This window comes from Sylvia atricapilla, chromosome Z (genome assembly GCF_009819655.1).
Source record: "Sylvia atricapilla isolate bSylAtr1 chromosome Z, bSylAtr1.pri, whole genome shotgun sequence".
NCBI classification, from domain to species: domain Eukaryota; kingdom Metazoa; phylum Chordata; class Aves; order Passeriformes; family Sylviidae; genus Sylvia; species Sylvia atricapilla.
Genome location: NC_089174.1, coordinates 14,130,904 through 14,149,924, shown reverse-complemented (window position 1 = coordinate 14,149,924; position 19,021 = coordinate 14,130,904). Strand labels below are relative to the sequence as shown.

Below are 19,021 nucleotides of genomic sequence, written 5' to 3'. Positions count from 1 at the left end.
TGCGTTGCAGGCTGTCTTGGGTAAAAGACTAGCTTTAGCTGAATGTAGAATTAACTTCCTAGACTTTTTTTTTTTAAACTACTAAACTAATGCTACCTAAAGCATTATATCTTGCAGTGCTGTTTTCTCACAGTTTGAAAATTGGCGTATGGCTGTGCTCAGAAGCCTGTGTTTTAAGTGGAGTCTTTCTGCTGGTTTTAGGGAAATAAAGAAATGCATGGGCCTCGTTCCAAGGAAGTGAAGACTATTTTGTTTCCAGAACTTTTTTTTTATTCCACCTTTCCCTCCTTATAGGCAGAGTTCCATGAGGAAATGTGTGTCCTTTCCAGAACACATTTACCTGTTTTGCACCATTATTAGGCTGCTCAGTTCATCAGCATTGATATGTGGGGTTTTTGGGTGGGGGGGAAGGCGGGATGTGATTGTTTAAGTGTATCCCATGGTCTGACACTGACCATGGAATTCTTCCAATAGAAGTAACTGGTTAGTGCATTATAAAAATACGTGTTTGTGACATCTGAGATTAGATGTCAAGTTTTAATTACTAACCATGACTGCAAATTACTCCTGCCCTCCAGGTCCCCTTTTGATGGAGCTAAATGATGATCTGTGGTCTGATTCTAAGTTAGTGTGAAATCGAAATTGGTAATTACTGCTATGTGTTTGGACTTGAGTAAACTATAATGTTTATATATGTGTGCTCATAGTACATGTGAAACCACATTCGTTTTCTTTCCTCCTGCTCCCCCAAATTTCCGACTTCTGATCCGTGATGGGGCAACCAGGTACTGGACACTCAGCTTTGTAAGCAGAACATTTCTTGAATTTCTAAGGTTGGCAGATAGCTTTTTCAGTGTGTCACTGTTGCAGCACTCTGGAAGGCTCCTTGACAATATTAAGATACTTCAGTGTAGATTGTAACATAGTCTGGAACAATAATTTCTAAAATTGTAATTTCTTTATTAAGAAGAAATTAATGGCAAGAAATTTTCTTTGTAGTCTGTGGCATACAGGAGTGATAGACAATCTAATTATAGGGTCATTATCAAAACAGTTTCACAGTGAACATCAGTTAAGTCAAATTATTAATTTCTTAAATGTCATTAATTTGTTCTGCAGTGTAGATAGATGTACATATAGAGATACTTCATTTTTTAAAGTCAGATCCTGTCTGCTTGGGCCCCTCCTCCCATAAAATAAATATTTGGGATGAAATATGGAATTTTTTTTGCATTTGATATTAAGTCTTAATTTTTAAAAAAGTCTCGGTATAAATGTCAGAATTTTAGGTTGAGGTTCAATGGAGTAACTCCAGTGTTCTGTCAGAGGATGTTTAATGTCCAAAGCAGTGAAAGTGTTAGCAGCTATTTAGGCTTATATGAAGAAGAGAAGCCATTACTTTTGCTTCCAGCTTAGCAAAACACTTTCTAAGATAAAGCTGTGAGCACAAAACTTTTTAATAAGGATGTGTTGTACATGCTAATAGCATTGGGATACCTACATTCCTGACAATCACAGGAGTTTGAAATACATCCTATCTCTGATTGTGTACTTGGTTTGTGAACCCAGAGCCTTGATAACTTTTAAATCAAGGTAATTCTGAACTTGTACATGGAAGATGTTCTTAGCTATTGTGCCTTTTTTTTTTTTTTTAACTATTTCCAGGGGCTTATTTTCTCCATTCTCAAAGTGACTTTCTGTTCCTCCTGACTAGCAGGTCTCTACTGTTGAGTAATGCTGTGCATTTGGGAAAGTATCTTACTGACTTTTGGTAACTTGAAGAATTAATCTTGCTCTTTGGCTGTGGATTTTGTACCAATTTACAAGTACAGCACATTTGTGCAAGGCAGCTGGTGCAAACATCCTAGTCCTCTTACATAAAGTTTCCATTGTGTGAATATGTATTGTTCCTCTTGCTCTTGACACAGTGCATCAGGAATGGCAGATACTTGATGTTAAGAATGATCCGAAACTATTTACCAGCATTATGGTTCACTGCTTTGAATGCAGCTATTTTATCCGACAGTTAGGTATTGTGCTATTCTGTTTACTTTTAATAGGTAGATAAATGCGAGGCAATGTTGGGGCATTGTTGATGCCAGTGCCAATTATAGAACAGATTTTTTTCCTTTAGCTTTGTTTAGAAGCTTCATCTGTCTAACACTTCTACTGATTCTGTTCTCACACAAAAGCGATATTGGAAGAATGACTATTTGAGGAAGACACACACATACGCATGTGTTGGTCCTGCAGTCCTGGTGTTTGTGTGTTATTCCAGCAGTGGCTTTTCTCTTTATGAAAGGAATTGTCCTTCAGACTGGCTGTGGAAACACAGCTGGGTGGTGCTGCAGTACTCTGAGGTGGATAAATTGTGTAACACTGGTCTTGGTTGATGATATTAAACTCCAGGCAAGGAGGTCTTGTCTTAGTATGTCATTGGCTGCAGATAACTGAGGTGATCAACCTATTCCTTACCCAGTTGGTATGTATTAATTTGTCTCTGCTTTAAAGAGATCAGAAAGAGTGTTTGGTGATGCTGTTGCAGTTGCTGTCTTGTAGATAAACGGAATGTGTTGCAGGAGCTCTGGTCTCCAGAGATTTAGAGGTTTGTTAGCAAAAAATTTTGATGTTTGTTTTTTGAGGATGTTTGTTAGCAAAAAAGTGGGAGGGAAGTCTGCATACCGTGACATGCAGGTTTTTGTTGCAGTAGTGTTCTCTGTCCTCTTGAGAGGGATCTGTCTTCAGACCCCAGGAAGATTAAAAGCATTCTTGCTTTTCTTAATTTTTTTTTCCCGTCTTACAGCTTTTCGTGGGTCAGCTGCAATCTGTAGAAATAGCCTGTAGAAATACTTCACGTGCCTTTGTGCTCCTCAGTTTATCAATACCATGTCATAATATCGTAGAGCTTACTGATCTGACAAGTGTGTACTCTTAGAGCATTCTTACCTACACACTGTAATCCACTGAAATAATTTCGGATTTTTCTGTATAGAATTGAGTTAACTGGTGAGCTTATGTTTTTTCCTTAAGACTAGATCTCACTGTATACGAGTGGTTCTGATCTGATCTTTGTGCAGTCCCTCGCAGCTGTGGTGAGTGGATGTGGTGTGAACCAAGCCCTCTGCTGGCAGCTCTGCTCTGCTGTTAGTTAAATACTCACCAGGAGCGCTGACAGGGTAAGGTACTGATCTCAGAGGATGATTCTTACACCACCTCCCCCTCTCCGCCAATCAAATTATAAATCAAAACAAAAAGAAATCCCAAGGTATTTAAGAACACAAATGTGCTTTGCTTCTTCCCACACAAAAATCTGTGCACCTGTCATCTGAATTTGGAGATGTGTAAAGAAAAAACACAATTACTGGTAGTCCTGATACAAATTGAGGTTTTTTTTTGTTTTTACTCAAGTTGGATGACTATAATTGTTTGCCGTTGTCTTTCTGGCTTTAATTATTTTCTCAAACACTGTTTTTCCTCTGACCTGATGGCTTCAAATGTTTAACAGAAGCACAGTGAAAAGATCAGTGTATGGCATTGCTTTTTAATGAAAATGCATTCTGTCTTGAGTGTTGAACAACTGCTGCACCTCTAATATTTGTTTGTTTTTATTTTCTTGCCGTTCATGGTTTGTTTGCTTAGACTGTAACAAAAGCAGAACTCAGCTAAAGATGCATGAAAGGTTAAAAGATGGTTGTTGGGTATCAGGTTAGCTGAAGCCTGTTACGTAAGGTCTGTCTTTAAGAGCTCCTTCCTTCCCTCTTATGGAAGATTGAGACCCTCTTGCAGATAGTTCCTATTGCACCACCTTGCTGAATCTTGTTTACAGTTTGTAGGTCTCTTTCTTGAGTCCCTGTTATTTTTAATTTAAATTACATTTCCTTCTTCCTGTCCTTCATATGTGTAAGAATTTGAATCTTCTTTCTGAAGTTTACTCTACTAAAATAAAATAAGATAAGCTCTCTTACTTTTGGTCTTGGTGCTGCTGTATGTCTCCCAGAAGCCTATAATTGGTAACTGTTCTTTCATCATTTTAAAGCAGCAGTGACCTTAATGCACCTGTATTCAGTGAGGCTTTATTTGCATCATGCGGAGGGAATTTTGTTTTTAATGCTTTTCAGCCTGTGTCAAGAATCCTCACTTTGCTTACCCTGATACCCCCACTTAAGCACAACCATTTCTATCAAGGAAAAAATCAGTGTATTTCTCTCTTGCATCAGTAAATAATATTTATGTTCCAGGGCTTGTATTTTATAAACAGTGTGTATAATTTTGTATTTTTATGTTGGTTGATGCTTGTCTCTTATATCTCTTGAATCTTTGATGAGTCTTTAGTCCAGAACACCTATGGAATGCTAAAAACCATGAACAGTGTTCAGCAAACTGCTAATATTGTTCTTACTACTTTTTTTCCTTTCTACACAGCTCACAGTACGAATGTGGACTGCTGCTGAAAGGGGTGAACTTTTTGCTGTCACAGATCTTAGTTGGATCTGATACAGATCTGATCTGGTTTACAGAAAGCCAACACCCCCTCAGCTGCAAAATCTTGCACTGCATGTGGTGATTCAGTTTCCTGATCCAATACTTTAAGGGATCTCCACAGTATTTTCACTGTACACAGGTATCAATAAAAAACATTTTGAGTGTGAGCTCCTAATATGCATGTATTCATTTACTTAAAAACTTTAAATACATGTGCTACTGTACAAATAATGTGTATAGTACAAAGTGAAACTTCAAGAGTGATACAAAGATAAAATTAACACTTTTTTTTTCTCTCCATTAACATTACCAAAAAAAAAATATTGTCACACTCCCAGTGGACTGTTCCAGAGGTGGTTAAAGAGGAAGGTGCTGCATAATTAATCTTTAGATTTAACTTTTTTCCCGTTTGGTACTGTGCTTGATTAGACCTCGAATGATTTTCATTCTTGAACAACATTCTTTCAGGGGAGGAGCTTGGCAAGATTGGTATCTTGGAGTAATTTAAACCAGTGTACTACATCTTCTGTTGAATTCTTCAGATTTTTTCCTTAAGCCTCATATAGTACTCAGTCATGAGCAACCACAAACTCATTTTCCCCACTTCTTGGTGCAGGTAAATAGCAGTCACACTGGTCATTGGTTATTACTATGCATTTTTTAAAATAATTGACTTCAAATTATTTATCTTCCAGAGTTTCGGGAGATACCCAGCTTTTTTGCATGAACGGTCTTTGATTTATTTCTGCACTTCACAGTACTGATTATGCCTGAAAAACTTACTGGAATTTCATTTATGCATAAAAAGTAACTTTGTCTATATTGTCTGTGCCATGTACTGATTTAAGGATAAGGTAAAAACAGTAAAGAAATTCTGAAAAATTAAAGTTCCATTTTAATAAGAGGGCTTATCTCTTGCGTCTTTGTTTTCACTGCTCCTACTGCAGATGATTCAGTTGTTTGGGTTTTTTTAAATTCAAAGAAAATAACTCTCTCTCAGCTGAGAAGGAGCTGTGATGCTAGATTAATGTTTCTCCTTGGTCTGTCAGTCTACATGGCAGAGACTCTCTAAGATTATACTCAAAATTTAAGATTTTGAGTAATACTGCATTAGAACTGCAAGTAGTTTGGCAGCTTTGGCTGAGATGTGGTGCTGTGCCAGTGCAAGTGAATGCTTTTCTATGTGAACATAACAGCCCTGGTCAGTGCTGGCTCAGGCTGTGCTGTAACTGCATTCACCACTTTACAACATGACATTAAAAAGTCAGGTGATACTTAAATGATTTTTTAGGATTACTTCAATGGGCTTTTTAGTTTGTTGTAAGCCAACAAGTAAAATATAACTTTAGAGGAACTTAATGCATTAGAGCTAGACTTTTTACAGAAATGGGATGTTTTATTAGGGTTTTACTATTGCTGCATAGGGCCATTTGCTCCTGTCTCCTGCTTCTTGAATGGAAAGTGTACTATGTCTAGCAGAGTTAGATGAAAACCAAAAACTGCTAGGAGTAAGAATGCCTCAAATAAACCTTTGTTTTGGGGTGGAGAATACATGACTTGGCTATTTTTTTTTGGTTAATTTCCCTTCCAGTAGCTGGTGTGGAGTTCTGTTTTGGATCTGTGCTGGACACAGGGTTGGTAATTTAGAAATATTTTTGGTTTTTCTGAGTAGGACTTCCACAGAGCCAAGGTGTTTCCTGCTCCTCCTTTTGCCATGCTGGTGAGGAGGCTGAGGGTGCATGGGAGGCTGGGAGGGGACACAGCCAGGACAGGTGACCCAAATTGACCCAAGTGATGTTCCAGGCCATGTGACATCATTCTCAGTATAAAAAGTAGGGGGAGAAGGAGGAAGGGGACATAGGGCATGATGGTGTTTGTCTTTCCAAGTCACTGTGAGGTGATGGGACCCTGCTGTCCTGGAGGTGGCTGAATGCCCCTGCCGAACCATGGGAAGTAGGGCATTAATTCGTTGTTTTGCTTTGTTTGTTATGTGTGGCTCTTGCTTTGCCTGTTAAACTGTCTTTACCTCAACCTGTGAATTATTATCCTTCAGTTCTCTTTCCAGTCCCACTGGTAGAGGAATGAGCAAATGACTGCTTGAGGCTGGGCTGCTGGGGTTGAACTAGGGTTGGAAGTAAGACGTGTCTAGGGTTGCAAATATGGATGACTTGGAAATCTAATGTGTCTGAAACAATTTCTTGACAAGACTGAAATGGATTCTCTTATACTTAATAACAGAACATTGTATTTCTTGGACTACACTTGAGTATGCCAAATTTCTCTGCAGGAGGCTTGCTAATTGGATTTACTTCAGCTCTTAAGCAATCAAGTGCTTCATCTGCTTCATTCTGGAGTGTATCAGGTTTATGTGTTTCAGATGTTTATGTGAAAACTACCCATGTTCAGAGCCTAGATCAGCTTTCCTGTGAAGTGTGCTTTCTCGTTCCAGGACAATGGATATCCTAAGGACTATTGCATTCAGTGCACTGTAAGGAATAATTATGTCTGTAGATCGTCCAGAGTGCAGCCATGGTTCTGGAAAGGGTCATATGCATCAGCACAGAAATGAAGAGGCATTCTTGAAGTGTGAAGTAGGCTACATTCCCTAAACTCTGAAGGGCTTGATTGCCCCTACACTTGTGCAGGAAGTCATGCCTCCTGCAACTTTCTATTAACCAGAACTGGAGAGACTGGTAGTTTGGGCTTTTTGTGGGCGAAAGTTTGGTTTTTGGGGGTTAGTTATCTTTTGTTTTTACATTAGCAGACCATGTTGACTACTCCGTGACAAGAAGGCCTTATTTTAGCTGCAGAATTTCTTGGAGTGCAGATCATAAGGATCGTGGATCTTCCACAATGCAAAGCTACTGAATAGACGCCTTTTCTCATTTGTTTCTAATTTTCATGATCAGCTTGGCCATTTCTGTACCATCCTGTGCTTATGGAGGGATGCGTGAATCAAGATATAAGGATGTGGGGTAGTTTTCTTTATTTTGCAAAATGCTCTCATTACTTAATGGTTTTCCTAGGGGAGGAAAGCAGATATTTATATTTCAGATAGAATACAGGTCTTTCATACCTGTAGATGTCAAGAAAACTTTGCTGCTTTATCACATGTTAAAACTGCTTCGGGGGGATGTAGACTTCATGTAGTAAGCTTAGAAAAGTCTGTTCACGTAAGACATTAAAGTAGTGCTAATCTTCATAAACAAATCTCCTGTTTATCCTTTGTAAGTGTACCACCTTGAAAGAAAGGATTTACTCGTAAGCTGAAATCAATTGTCTGAGTAAGTTTCCTGATTAAGTCTTGCTAACTTTATTAATACATCATACTATATATAAAAGTTGGGAGGATGAGTGGATGGTTATCCCTTTAAAAGAATTAAAGTAAAAATGGCTTACTAAATCATTATATGTACAATATATATGCACACACATAAAAGCCCACACTATTTAATGTTTCTCTATTAAAAGCAGTGTGCAAGACAAGTACAAGCTGATGGCAGAAACACAAAGCTAATCCTTAAGTTGACATGTTAATTGCAACTATAAATTTCTTATGTTTAAATTTGCTTTGCTGCAATCACAACACAACACTCTTTGATTTCAGCCTGAGATAACATTAATATTCAGTGTGTGATGCAATCTCTTTTAAAATCTCTGGAAGTGGATGCCAAAGGCCTTTGCTACTATATTTTAAATGTATAATTGTAGAGAAGGTAATACAGTCAGAGCACTTGAGTTTTGATCGCTTGACTGCAAACCTGCAAAGGATTTCCTTTGACCGAGGTGAGTAGCCACTGATTGTAGCTGTTCGTATTTGAGTCCAAGGAATCCCAAGTTTTAAGAACTGACTGTTTTTTCTGGGCAGTTTATCTTGTGCTGTTCTAGGTAGCTTCTGGATGCCATTTAATGGCTTAGTAGGCTTTTGAAGTAATGACTGTAAAGACATTGGGGTGGGAATTGTGGCAAATTTGCTAATAGAATTTAAAATCTATTCTTGTTTTATAACCAAGTAGTAAGGTACGTAATACAACTGGTGAAGTTTCTGAACTGCTGTCAGCAGCAATAATTAGTCATTGTTCCCTGATAGTATTCATTTTCATTTAAATCCTTTTGAGTTAGTTCTTTAAAGAAGATGCTGAAAAGGTGTTAGGCAGACTGCGGTATCTTGAAGATGTCTTTGTGCCATGTTTTCTTTTCTATATGTTAATTGACTGGGTTTTTTCACCCTACTGGGAGCAGTGTTGATCAGTCAAGCTTCCCATCTAACTCCTGAAAAACCTGAGCAGTTGAATCTGTTTTGTTAGCTTGGTAAATTATTTTAACTGATAAATAATCAGAAATCAGTCAATTGCTCCAGGTGTTCTGTGAAAGATTCTGACTTTCTGAGTAGCAATTTCTAGGTGAGGGGTAACACTGTCTGAAGTACCAAAGATTCAGAATGTTACATCTGTTTAGAACCTACATTTTCATTGCTCTTTCATCAGAATGAGGCCAGTTACAAAGCATTAGTTGAGAGTTGTGCATGCTTGTTCTTAGTTTCCATACCTGTTGCTATCCTTATTCCTGCAGGACAGGACTAGTTTACAAAATACTGCCCAGTCAGACTGTTCTTTAAGAGAATGTTACATAGAGTAAGAGATACTTTAAAAGTCATTACCTGTGATACTTCCTCCCTTTGGAGTTGTTTATTTCCCTTACAGGAAAAAGAAAAAAAAAACACCAACTAAAAAAAACCACTTAAAAACTGTCAGACTTGGCAGAGGAATTTTAAGTTTAGTATTAAAAAGCTCACCGTGATTTGTAGTTTATGAGCAAAGTTAAAAGTAGTATCCCAGCCTCTCTTGTAACCATTTTTGGAGAAAACAACTACAGCTCAGTAGTTGTTTTTTGAAAAAATGGTTACAAACAGTAGTCAGTGTCACAAGCTTGTGTCAAAGAATGGTAAAAACTTGTATTTCCTCCTGTGTATTTAAGTACTGAAAATCTCGGGCAACCAAATTCCAGGCTTCTCTAGATGAATGTTATATCATTACACTGTCAGTTGTCCCTGGACAACAATATCCTTAAAGCCATTCAGTGGAGATTTAGATGTTTTGGAAAGGAAGCTCAGTCCTCTTGATCCCTTTCGTAACTATGTCAATAAAAGCATTAAAAGATGAAAACAGCTTATCAATCTGACCTCTAGACAAAAACTGGGAATTTTATGACTGCAAACATCGACATGCTGCAAAAGTAATGTTTAAAGAACAGATATATTTTATACTGCTTGGTGTCCTTTAGGCAACATTCAGTACCTAGCTTATTATTTATGCTTTATCAGACAGCATCACACTTGTACCAGTACAGACTGTTTTCGAAAGTTCTGTTATATCAGACGTAAACACCATATCAGAAGGATTATTCTATGAGTTACTTTATGCATAAAATATATCTACCTCTTCTAAAATCTTTTATTCATCTGTTTGGAAGTGTCACAGATAGTGGGAGCTAGAGTCCAGAAGTTCATGTGCTTTTTCAAGAAAAAGATCTTTGGTAGTGTTTAAAAATCCTTTGAAGTGTTACCACCATTTGAGGCAAAATATCTATTAATTCTTGTATAACTTGATAGCTTTATTCTGTAATTTTTACTATATCTATTCTCTAGCTAAAGTAGCCTTTAATTAGAAAAACAAAAGACCAAAACAAATGTTTATAAGTCTTTTCATGTATGTTTTGAAGTATGTTAATTCTGAAAATAACAGGTTTTGTAGCCATAATCTGTATAGTGTGCAGGTCTGGAGTTGGGATATTTGAGAGTATAATCTCCAAGTAATGATTCTTCCTCTGTTGAGACAGATGGCTGTATCTGGATCAATACAATTTACTGCTTGTTTCCTTCCACAAAATAAGAAACATCTTAAAATGGCAATGCCTACAAAATTAGCCTTTGGGAGATAGAAACAGGAAATTGTGATTGTAAGGGCTAGTGAACAGGTTGGCAGTAGTGCTGTGAGCCACAGTGAAGGACTGCAGAAGGTGTGCGAAAGCCTCTCACTCTTGAGCAGAAGATTTCCTGCAAACATCCCCAACCTCAGAGCTGCTGAGAATGTTGACTGGTGAGGGCATAGAGTTGTTCCATCAGTACTCTTTGCGCAAAGATGGTTCTCAAGTAGCTTTCTTTATTTTTTTTCACTGTTATTAGTAAGCGTGAGAGAACTATGCTCAGTACGAGAATATAGGTATGTAATCAGAATAAAGTATGTATTAGAATATAGTGTCAGAATTTAGAATGTAGGTACAAAGCTGTTTTAAGTTTAGGTGGCTTGATTAAATGTAGTGGAACGCCATTTTTTTATTTCTTTGCAGAAGCTGCAGCTTGAAAAGATTACACTCCTGATTTTTAGTATTATTATAAAATAAACTACTGAATATAAACCAGCTTCAGTACTATATCCTATGGGAGGAAGCTGCTGTTGTGAAGCCTTTCTAGGGAGTTTGTGTTGTGTGAAGAACCTCATGTTATGTGGCGTGTACTAAACCTTTAACTGGCCAATCTTGAGGAATGAGAAAAGCAGTTAAATGCTGTAGTCTGAGGTGCTTCTCTGGCCTCCAGTTTTTGTTCAGGACTAAGAGCAATGGGAGGGATTAGCTAAAGAAGTTAGCAACTACTTAGAACGCACCAAATCAGGCAGATCACAGTGATAGCAATCTGTCTGGAGATTGAGCAAATAGTCTTACATAGAGACTTGCTGATGGTCCTGTCTTTTATTTGCAGCTTGCAAGTTGTGATTCTTGAAAAGAAACAAAACCTCATGTGTGTTTATTCTGGTATTACCTCATACTTCAGCATAGCCCAAGTATATTGCCATTAAGATGTGATTTAGATAAGTTCACCACAAAAGAAAATTAGGCTGTATGACATACACCACTATCAAGAACACTTAAATAAAGCAGTTTTTGCTGAACTTTCTGATGCACCAGTGTACTACAGGCTGTGTGTGAAAAATCTCAGATCTCCTCTACCAAAATACCAAGTACTTTCTCCTTACTAATCTAATAGATGTGGAGGCTATTCACAATTGTCACAAACAACTTATTGTTGTGATCCAGCACTGGAAATGAAATAGTAGAGGATCTGTGTAGGAGCAGAAATTAACTATTTCTTGTCTGAAGTACTCTCAATATATGATAAAATTGTCACCTTGTAAACATACTTTATTTTTCCTTTTATAGCGCAAGTGAATGCCATGATTGAGTATTTTAAGAATTGTGGTAATACGACTGTTTCTGATGTGAAATGCTAAACCCCCTTTTCTTTCCGCTTCTGTCACACCCCCTCCACATCCACAGTGTGTTAGTGTTTTTTACTGTTTATGAAGATCTTAGCTGTTCTAAAATAGTGCTAGGGCAGTTTTTTCCATTCAGTGTCTGACTTGAGTGGAAGCATTGTTTCCTCATGAACACGAGCATGAAATATACTATGCCTGCTTGATCTACAGCTGAGACCACAGTGGTGCTTTTTTAATAGTGCGTTAGAGGGCTGAACTTGGAGCCTACTGGAGTGAAATTCTTTTGTGCCCACACTTGGTAATATCTGTCCTCAGTGCTGATTTATTTGGCACCCACCAGCACTGATAACTGGGAATAACCTTTCAGTTATTACATTTTGCTCGTCCCTCAAAATGTTTTCCTAAGAACTATTGCATGGTGTGGAGAGACAAGAAAAGAACAAAACTTTCCTGTGTTCACAGTGTGGTATCTTGGAGATGATCTGGTAACTGATAACTCAGAACGGTAGTTGTCAGCCATTATCTTCTCCCCAGAACATAACAGGCTGAGCTGTGGGCTTGTTTGAGCACTACAGTAAAATGTGTCACTGCCACATGGTGACTGAGGTTTTGAAGTGACCTTTAGGGGTCACCTTGGTGATGTGTGTAGGTTTTACCAGTACTTTTTTAACCATGTTCACATGATGAAGTATTTGATCCTTCCTTAGACTAGGTACAAAGGTATTTCTCCACCTTTTTACCAAACCTGAACTTGCAGCAAGCAAACTCCAAGCTTGTTAAAAAAAAAGGCATAACCACAATGTTAAGGTATGAAGATACAGATTCATCCTGCTGTTCCTTGATCCTCCCTAACCAGTCTTCTCAGAGAGCAATTTTATTATTTCTTACTACAGATATAATGCGTGTTGTTGTAATAGCAGATGTTACCTAATATTGGCAAGGTTTTTTTGCCAAAGCTTAAAAATTGTTTAGATAATTTGAATGTGACTCCATTTATGTAATAGTTTAAAACAGAGTTTGTTCTAAGTATAATGTGATGGTTTTCTATAAGGAGTAAGAATAGGTTTTATATGAACAAGTAATAGCTGGTTATGCTGTCTCATGCTTGATTGGAGGGTTTGGCATTGTTGTGAATGTTTATAATCCTTTTTTTTCTCTTTGTTTCCTTGCCACTTCTGAAACAAGTCATAAAGGGAGACATTAATGCTTAGAAGGATTTTCACATTTTATTTTGCACTTCTAAGCTATTGGATCAGGGTAGGTGGTCAGCTCATCCTCTTCTGGCATATGGCTCACGCATGAGTAGGAGAAATTTTCTTAGTTCTGATTTGAGTAGGTCAGCATTTCTGAAATGCAGCAGCACTGTTATCTCTTTTTGGTCCTCACTGTTCTTCTTAGCGTTCTAAATTATTACATGCCACTACTTGATTTGGCTTGAGTGCCTGAATACGAATAATCAGCAATCAGTAATTCATCTGATCAAAGCCTGTGCAAAACTCCCAAGCATTATAGCTGCTAGTTCTATCCAGGAAAGTTGCAGTACACACATACATGAAAGAAAAAAACCAAAAAAATCATAATACATATGATGATATTTTTCTTTCCTTTTTTAAAAAAAATACTATTATTTTTATTATTTTAACCCCTTCTGGACACAATATAATGTACCCTTTAAGAGAGTAAACTGTTAAGGGTAATGATCTGGAAATTGATCATGATTCTGTCAAACAGAGGAAGACTTGTGCCTTACAGGATCACCAGATGTGTTGCAGTTGTATCTGTTTCTGTGAGAATTTCATAATTCCACATGAGTGAGAGACGCAGATATGAATCTATGCTAGTGATCTTTGGTTAAAGTTGACATAATCCGTTTTTTTAAAAATCTGGTTTGTGTGTTTACTGCTGATTATATGCACCTATGGATGACGCCCTTCGTAATTGACAGGTTTAGAAATATTTCCTCTGGACTCTGTGCTGAGGCTATATCTGGTACTAATGTATCAAGAGTAGAAGGAATTTGGTAAAATACCTAATCTTTATTAGACCTTCCCTGCATACACTTGAAAGCCTTATTCGTGTCCACTCTATTTTGTGTCCACTCTATTTTGTGTCCACTCTATTTTGTGTCCACTCTATTTTGTGTCCACTCTATTTTGTGTCCACTCTATTTTGTGTCCACTCTATTTTGTGTCTTACTTAGCAAATGTGGGTTTTGCCCTTTTTGTCATTGGGATTGAACTTCTAATTGTTGAACTGTTTTCTAAGCCCTGGGATGCAGACTTCTTTATAGTGTGTTGTTTGAGTTGGTTTATTGAATGTTGTTCAGGGTCTTTCAAGTGTATCCGTTCTTAATACTTGTTGCTTTGGATAAACTAACATACTTAGCTTAGAGTGCTTCTTGCTTTCTCATAGCAAGTGTAGGAAATGTTTGAGTTTACATGTTCTGGTGTTTGCCTGGCTTGGCAAAACAGAACTGCCATTTAAGCAAGCATATATGTGTGTGTATACACATACATGTTTTCAGTTTATATTTAAAGTTGAGATTTTCTGCATTTTTTTTGGGAGTTGAATTATAAATAAAAGACGTAAGCTGGTTTTTGTCCATGGGGCTGTTGTTTTCTCCATCTGTCATCCTTCCTATTTAAATGAGGAGCAGTGTTTGGGAAGAGACTTCTCTTCCCTCCTTTTCCCTGAAATGCCACTCTCCCATCCTTCTTTCTGACAGCATCACCTTACAAAGAGTAGAATAGTTTACAGGGAAATAAATAATTTATTTCCTGAAAAATTGATTAAATGACAGCCAAGTCTGAACTACAGGAAATGCTACAACAGAGACCAGTAACTTGTGGTAGAATAGTCTGTGCTTTCAGATTAAGGTGTAAAATTTCTTGTGCATTTGAAATCTTCCAGCTCTTTTTCTACAGACCAGGTGTTTGACTTTTTTAGGCACCTAGAACTAGGTCTTGAATATACTTAACACACTGGCTGTTACTAGTTTTCTCTTGTAAATTTGTTTTATGTTCCTTGAAATCTAAGATGTTCGTCATGCAAGGGACAAAAAGCAGCAGCTCAAAACTTCTGCCTTGTCGTTCTTTGAATTTTTCTGTTTGTGCAAGTGAGATGGGTGGTTTTTTTTTTTTTTTTACAACATAGGCTTCACATGCCCACTCTGTCAGTCACACAGATTACAAACTTTTTTCCTAAGGAGCCCTTTGAAGATGGCTATGCAAATGGTGAGGAAGGCCCACCAGCTGGGGATGCAGCTGCTGCTTACACACCTGACAGCAAAGGTGTGGTCAAGTTTGGCTGGATTAAAGGTGTGCTGGTAAGTTTGATATATGTTTTTTCAGTTTCTTACAGATGCTAGTATATTCTTGCAGATCTTTCCAACTACCTTTGTTTCTGACAGGCATTGTGTAATACAAAGATTATATGTATGAGAGGTGTCATAAATGCTGTAATTTTAGGAAAGATTGCCCCTATTTCAACTGAATTTTAAGGCAATAAATGCTTCAGGGCTTTAAGTTCTTAAGGGATTATGGATTCCTAGCACAGGTTTTAAAGAGTGATGATTTCCAAGAAGGAAAAAGATACTGTAGTAGAAAAATACATACTGTATTTCTGTGGAGAGGTCCTTATCTCCTTTATTGTAGGATTGATGTCTTACTCTGACTAAAAGAGAGACCCTAGATCTGGTTTTAATCTCCTGACTAAATTCTGTACAATGCAAACTCTATTTTAATTGAGATCTAAGAGTTGTAAATACAAAGATTTAAAAAAAAAGGCACACCTCCATGCTGTTATTGTGCAGCTGTGTTCTAAGGTACAAAAGTTATAGAAATGGAAAGTTGCAGCAGAGGTTTTGTTATTTTTAAAAGAGTAAGTTATTTAGTAGGGTATTGCTTTTATGTTGGTTTTGTGGTTTGTTGTTGTTTTTGTTTTGTTTTGGTTTTTTTGTTTGTTTTTTTTGTTGTTGTTTTTGGGGTTTTTTTGTTGTGTTGATTTTTTTTTTTTTTGTTGTTGTTGGTTGGTGGTTTTTTGTTTTTTTGGCTTTTTTTTTTTTTTTTTTGGGAGAGAGAGAGAGAGAAATGTGTGGGAGATTCAAACTGGGGTTGTAGACCTCACAGTCATCATAGACTTCTATCTTACTTTAAGTCATGTATTGTATAGTGTGAATTTTGGAAACTAGAGATTAGGGTCTAAATTACTGTTGTTAGGGTCTAAATTATTACTGTTTGCTTAAGACATACAAGTGTCAGGTACTGAAGTTCTCTTAACTCTTGTGTTCAAGGTAGTAACTTTTTAATCATATTTAAGTCCCTTTTTAAAATCAAACTTAAAGTTGTATAATAACATATTCTTGTGAAGTAATTTGAAAAGTGATGAGGAAATATGGTAGCAAGATACTTTCAAGAATATTAAAAGCTGAAATGAAGACTTAGTAAAAATGACTGCCGTTGCAAGAACTAATCTATGTTCAATTTCTGTTTTATCCTAGGTACGATGTATGTTAAATATTTGGGGTGTGATGCTCTTCATCAGACTGTCATGGATTGTAGGACAAGCTGGGATAGGTATGGGTACTAATGGCTGTAATTTTATTTCCGTGATTTTCAAATGTGATCCACAAGAGGTGTTGATCCTGAGCTTTTACTTCAAACAGGAGCAGGAAATTACCTTAATATTGCCAGGTTTTGTGGTAATTTAGCCTTATCAAAAACTTCAACCAGTTAGACTTCTTCATTTAGGTACAAGGCAAGTATTTTAAAATTGACATTTTTAAGTCTTCAGTGAAATACAAAGATAAACTTGTTATCTCTGGTTATTAAAACGTGCATATAGACTGTGTAGTATGTAAGCAGTACTTTTCAAAGGCTTAACTTAGTGTTGGACTGATCTGCCAAGGCTTAACTTGGTGTTGTACTCATCTGTGTCTACTTGAATTTCTAGAATACAGTCTTACCTTGCTGGTTTAAGAGAATCTTTACCTTGTTTTATTTATATCCTGAGAAGGGAAAGAGGAAGCCTTTTGCTTGAAAGTAAATTTGTGTTGTATTTGTAAGACTGAGTATTTAAATGAAATTAAGTTGAAGGTTTGTAATCTTTGATACTACTGGACTGAGAGTGGGTTTCACCTCTTTTCCCAAAAGGTCTGTCTGTCTTGGTTATTGGAATGGCCACTGTTGTGACAACTATTACAGGACTGTCTACTTCAGCAATAGCCACAAATGGGTTTGTAAGAGGAGGTAATGCTATTTTCATCAAGTTTTTAAAGCTTTCCGCACTTGGAGTGCACACTTTAATGTTGCTGAGGAGCAAAGCCTTACCTGTGTTCTGTATGATTAAACAGTCACGTAATTAACAAAAAGTCATTAGGTAGCCTACTAATTAGATTTGAACTAGTACATTGCTTTTCTGCTGTAAAAGAAACTTTATTGGTGTAAATTTTTGTAATGCAAACATTTTAAGGATAGGTATCCAGGAATGAGTAGGGTCTTAGTATCTCCTGAGCTGCACTGCTTGGTTAAGAGTATGCTTATATGTGTTCATGTCCTGAAATAAATCTTCATGTAAGTAACTCTCTTAGCTCCAGCCTTCCCGAGGGTGATGGTTTTCATTCTTTTCCATGATTTATGTGGTGGTGTCCACTATTTTTGGAAATAGTCGGTGCCTCTGACGTAATCAAACTGCTTCATGACGTTACAAGATTGCTACTAGGAAAAAATATGGTGGAATTGATGTAGGAAATTATAAAACTATCTTCATTAAGATAAAGGATGAAGAGAAAAGCCTCACTATCACAGAGTTAGCATTATGTCAAGCTTAGTTTCTAAATGCCCTGTTTTTTAATTTCATTATGTTTATCAGGTTTTCCCATTTGTATAGGAGCTTTTTTTATTCTAAGTCACTCATGAAAAATTGGACTTCATTAGAAAATTTGAAGTGCTGAATTGGAAGAACTGTAGAATTTCATAACAACTGTTCCTATGAAAATGTTACATTACAGTAAAATTTTTTTTTCAATGTTACATATACAATACAGAGTATAGCCAAGCTGGATACATGTATAGGATTTGCACAAGAAGTCTAATGCTGTGAAATTGAGCAATTTCTGTTGAAGATTTTTAACATGCACTCAGTTACTTCATACTGGAGCTGGAGGATTTTGTTGCTTCTAGAAAGCTTAGCCTTCAGTTTGAGGAATATACCTTTCCTGCATTTTTCTAAACTTTACTTTCCTCTAATACTCCAGATACTCAGATTTTCATTTTTCATGTGGGATTTGAAATGTTGGTTTTTTTCCAGCTCAAAAGTACAAAGTACAAAGAACAGGCTCTTGAGAGTCCCATTGGAGGGCAGGAAATTCCTTTAACAACAGAGCTTTTAGAAACAAGTCTTGGAAGTTTGGAACTTCAGTGGGTTTATTGTAGTCTTCGCCAGTTTCTTGATCCTGACTGCACAAGTGCTTTGAGCAGTTTGAAGTAAAAAGCCCAGTTACACTGCAGTATGTTTTACAGTTAACCACAGAATCGGTTGCATACCTGAATAATATGATGTGGTGCCTGAGTCATGGTTATTTCCAACTGGTCTCTTTTCCTAAGAACTTGAAATATATTCCTGAAGCTTCAGCACGTCTGTCACTAAAATACTGAGTTGAGGGTTATTTTCTAATACATCAGGGAATAAAGAGTGAGTAGATTCTGGCTTGTGTAAGTGTTAAATTGCTAATGACTGTCGGTTTTAGGCTTTGTCATGTAGAGGACTTTTTTGTCATTTGTATTCCATTTTCTTTCAGGAGGAGCATATTATTTAATTTCCAGAAGTCTGGGGCCAGAGTTTGGTGGTGCCATAGGTCTGATTTTTGCATTTGCCAATGCTGTGGCAGTGGCAATGTATGTTGTTGGTTTTGCAGAGACTGTTGTTGAGCTACTCAAGGTATGTGGATGATGGTGCTTATATTGATTATACTTTATATGCAAAGTTCTATACTTCCTATAGAACATTTGAGTTTATAAAGTATATGCTTTATATGTAAGTTTAAAAGATTATACTTGATTTTTGATTCATCTAATCATAAAACTGGGGTTTGAAGAGACATTTCAGGGTTACTTAGTCCATCCCCCATCCAGGTAGAATCACAGAATAGTTTGGATTGAAAGGGGCCCTAGAGACTGCCCAGTGCCACCCCTGCCATGGGCCAGGGACACCTTCCACTGTCCCAGAATGCTCCAAGCCCAGTCCAACCTGGCCTTGGACACTGTGAGGGA

At 37.1% G+C, this 19,021-nt stretch overlaps 1 protein-coding gene across 3 annotated transcripts in view; it reads left to right on the top strand.

Moving 5' to 3' along the window:
* SLC12A2 (solute carrier family 12 member 2) overlaps positions 1-19,021 on the top strand; it is a 56,007-nt gene that overhangs the window by 1,412 nt on the left and 35,574 nt on the right. For all 3 annotated transcript variants that reach the window (XM_066339143.1, XM_066339141.1, XM_066339142.1), the window contains exons 2-5: positions 14,959-15,078; positions 16,252-16,327; positions 16,904-16,999; positions 18,550-18,689. In XM_066339143.1, coding sequence (XP_066195240.1) covers positions 14,959-15,078; positions 16,252-16,327; positions 16,904-16,999; positions 18,550-18,689 — 432 coding nt within the window. The remainder of the gene's footprint in view (positions 1-14,958; positions 15,079-16,251; positions 16,328-16,903; positions 17,000-18,549; positions 18,690-19,021) is intronic.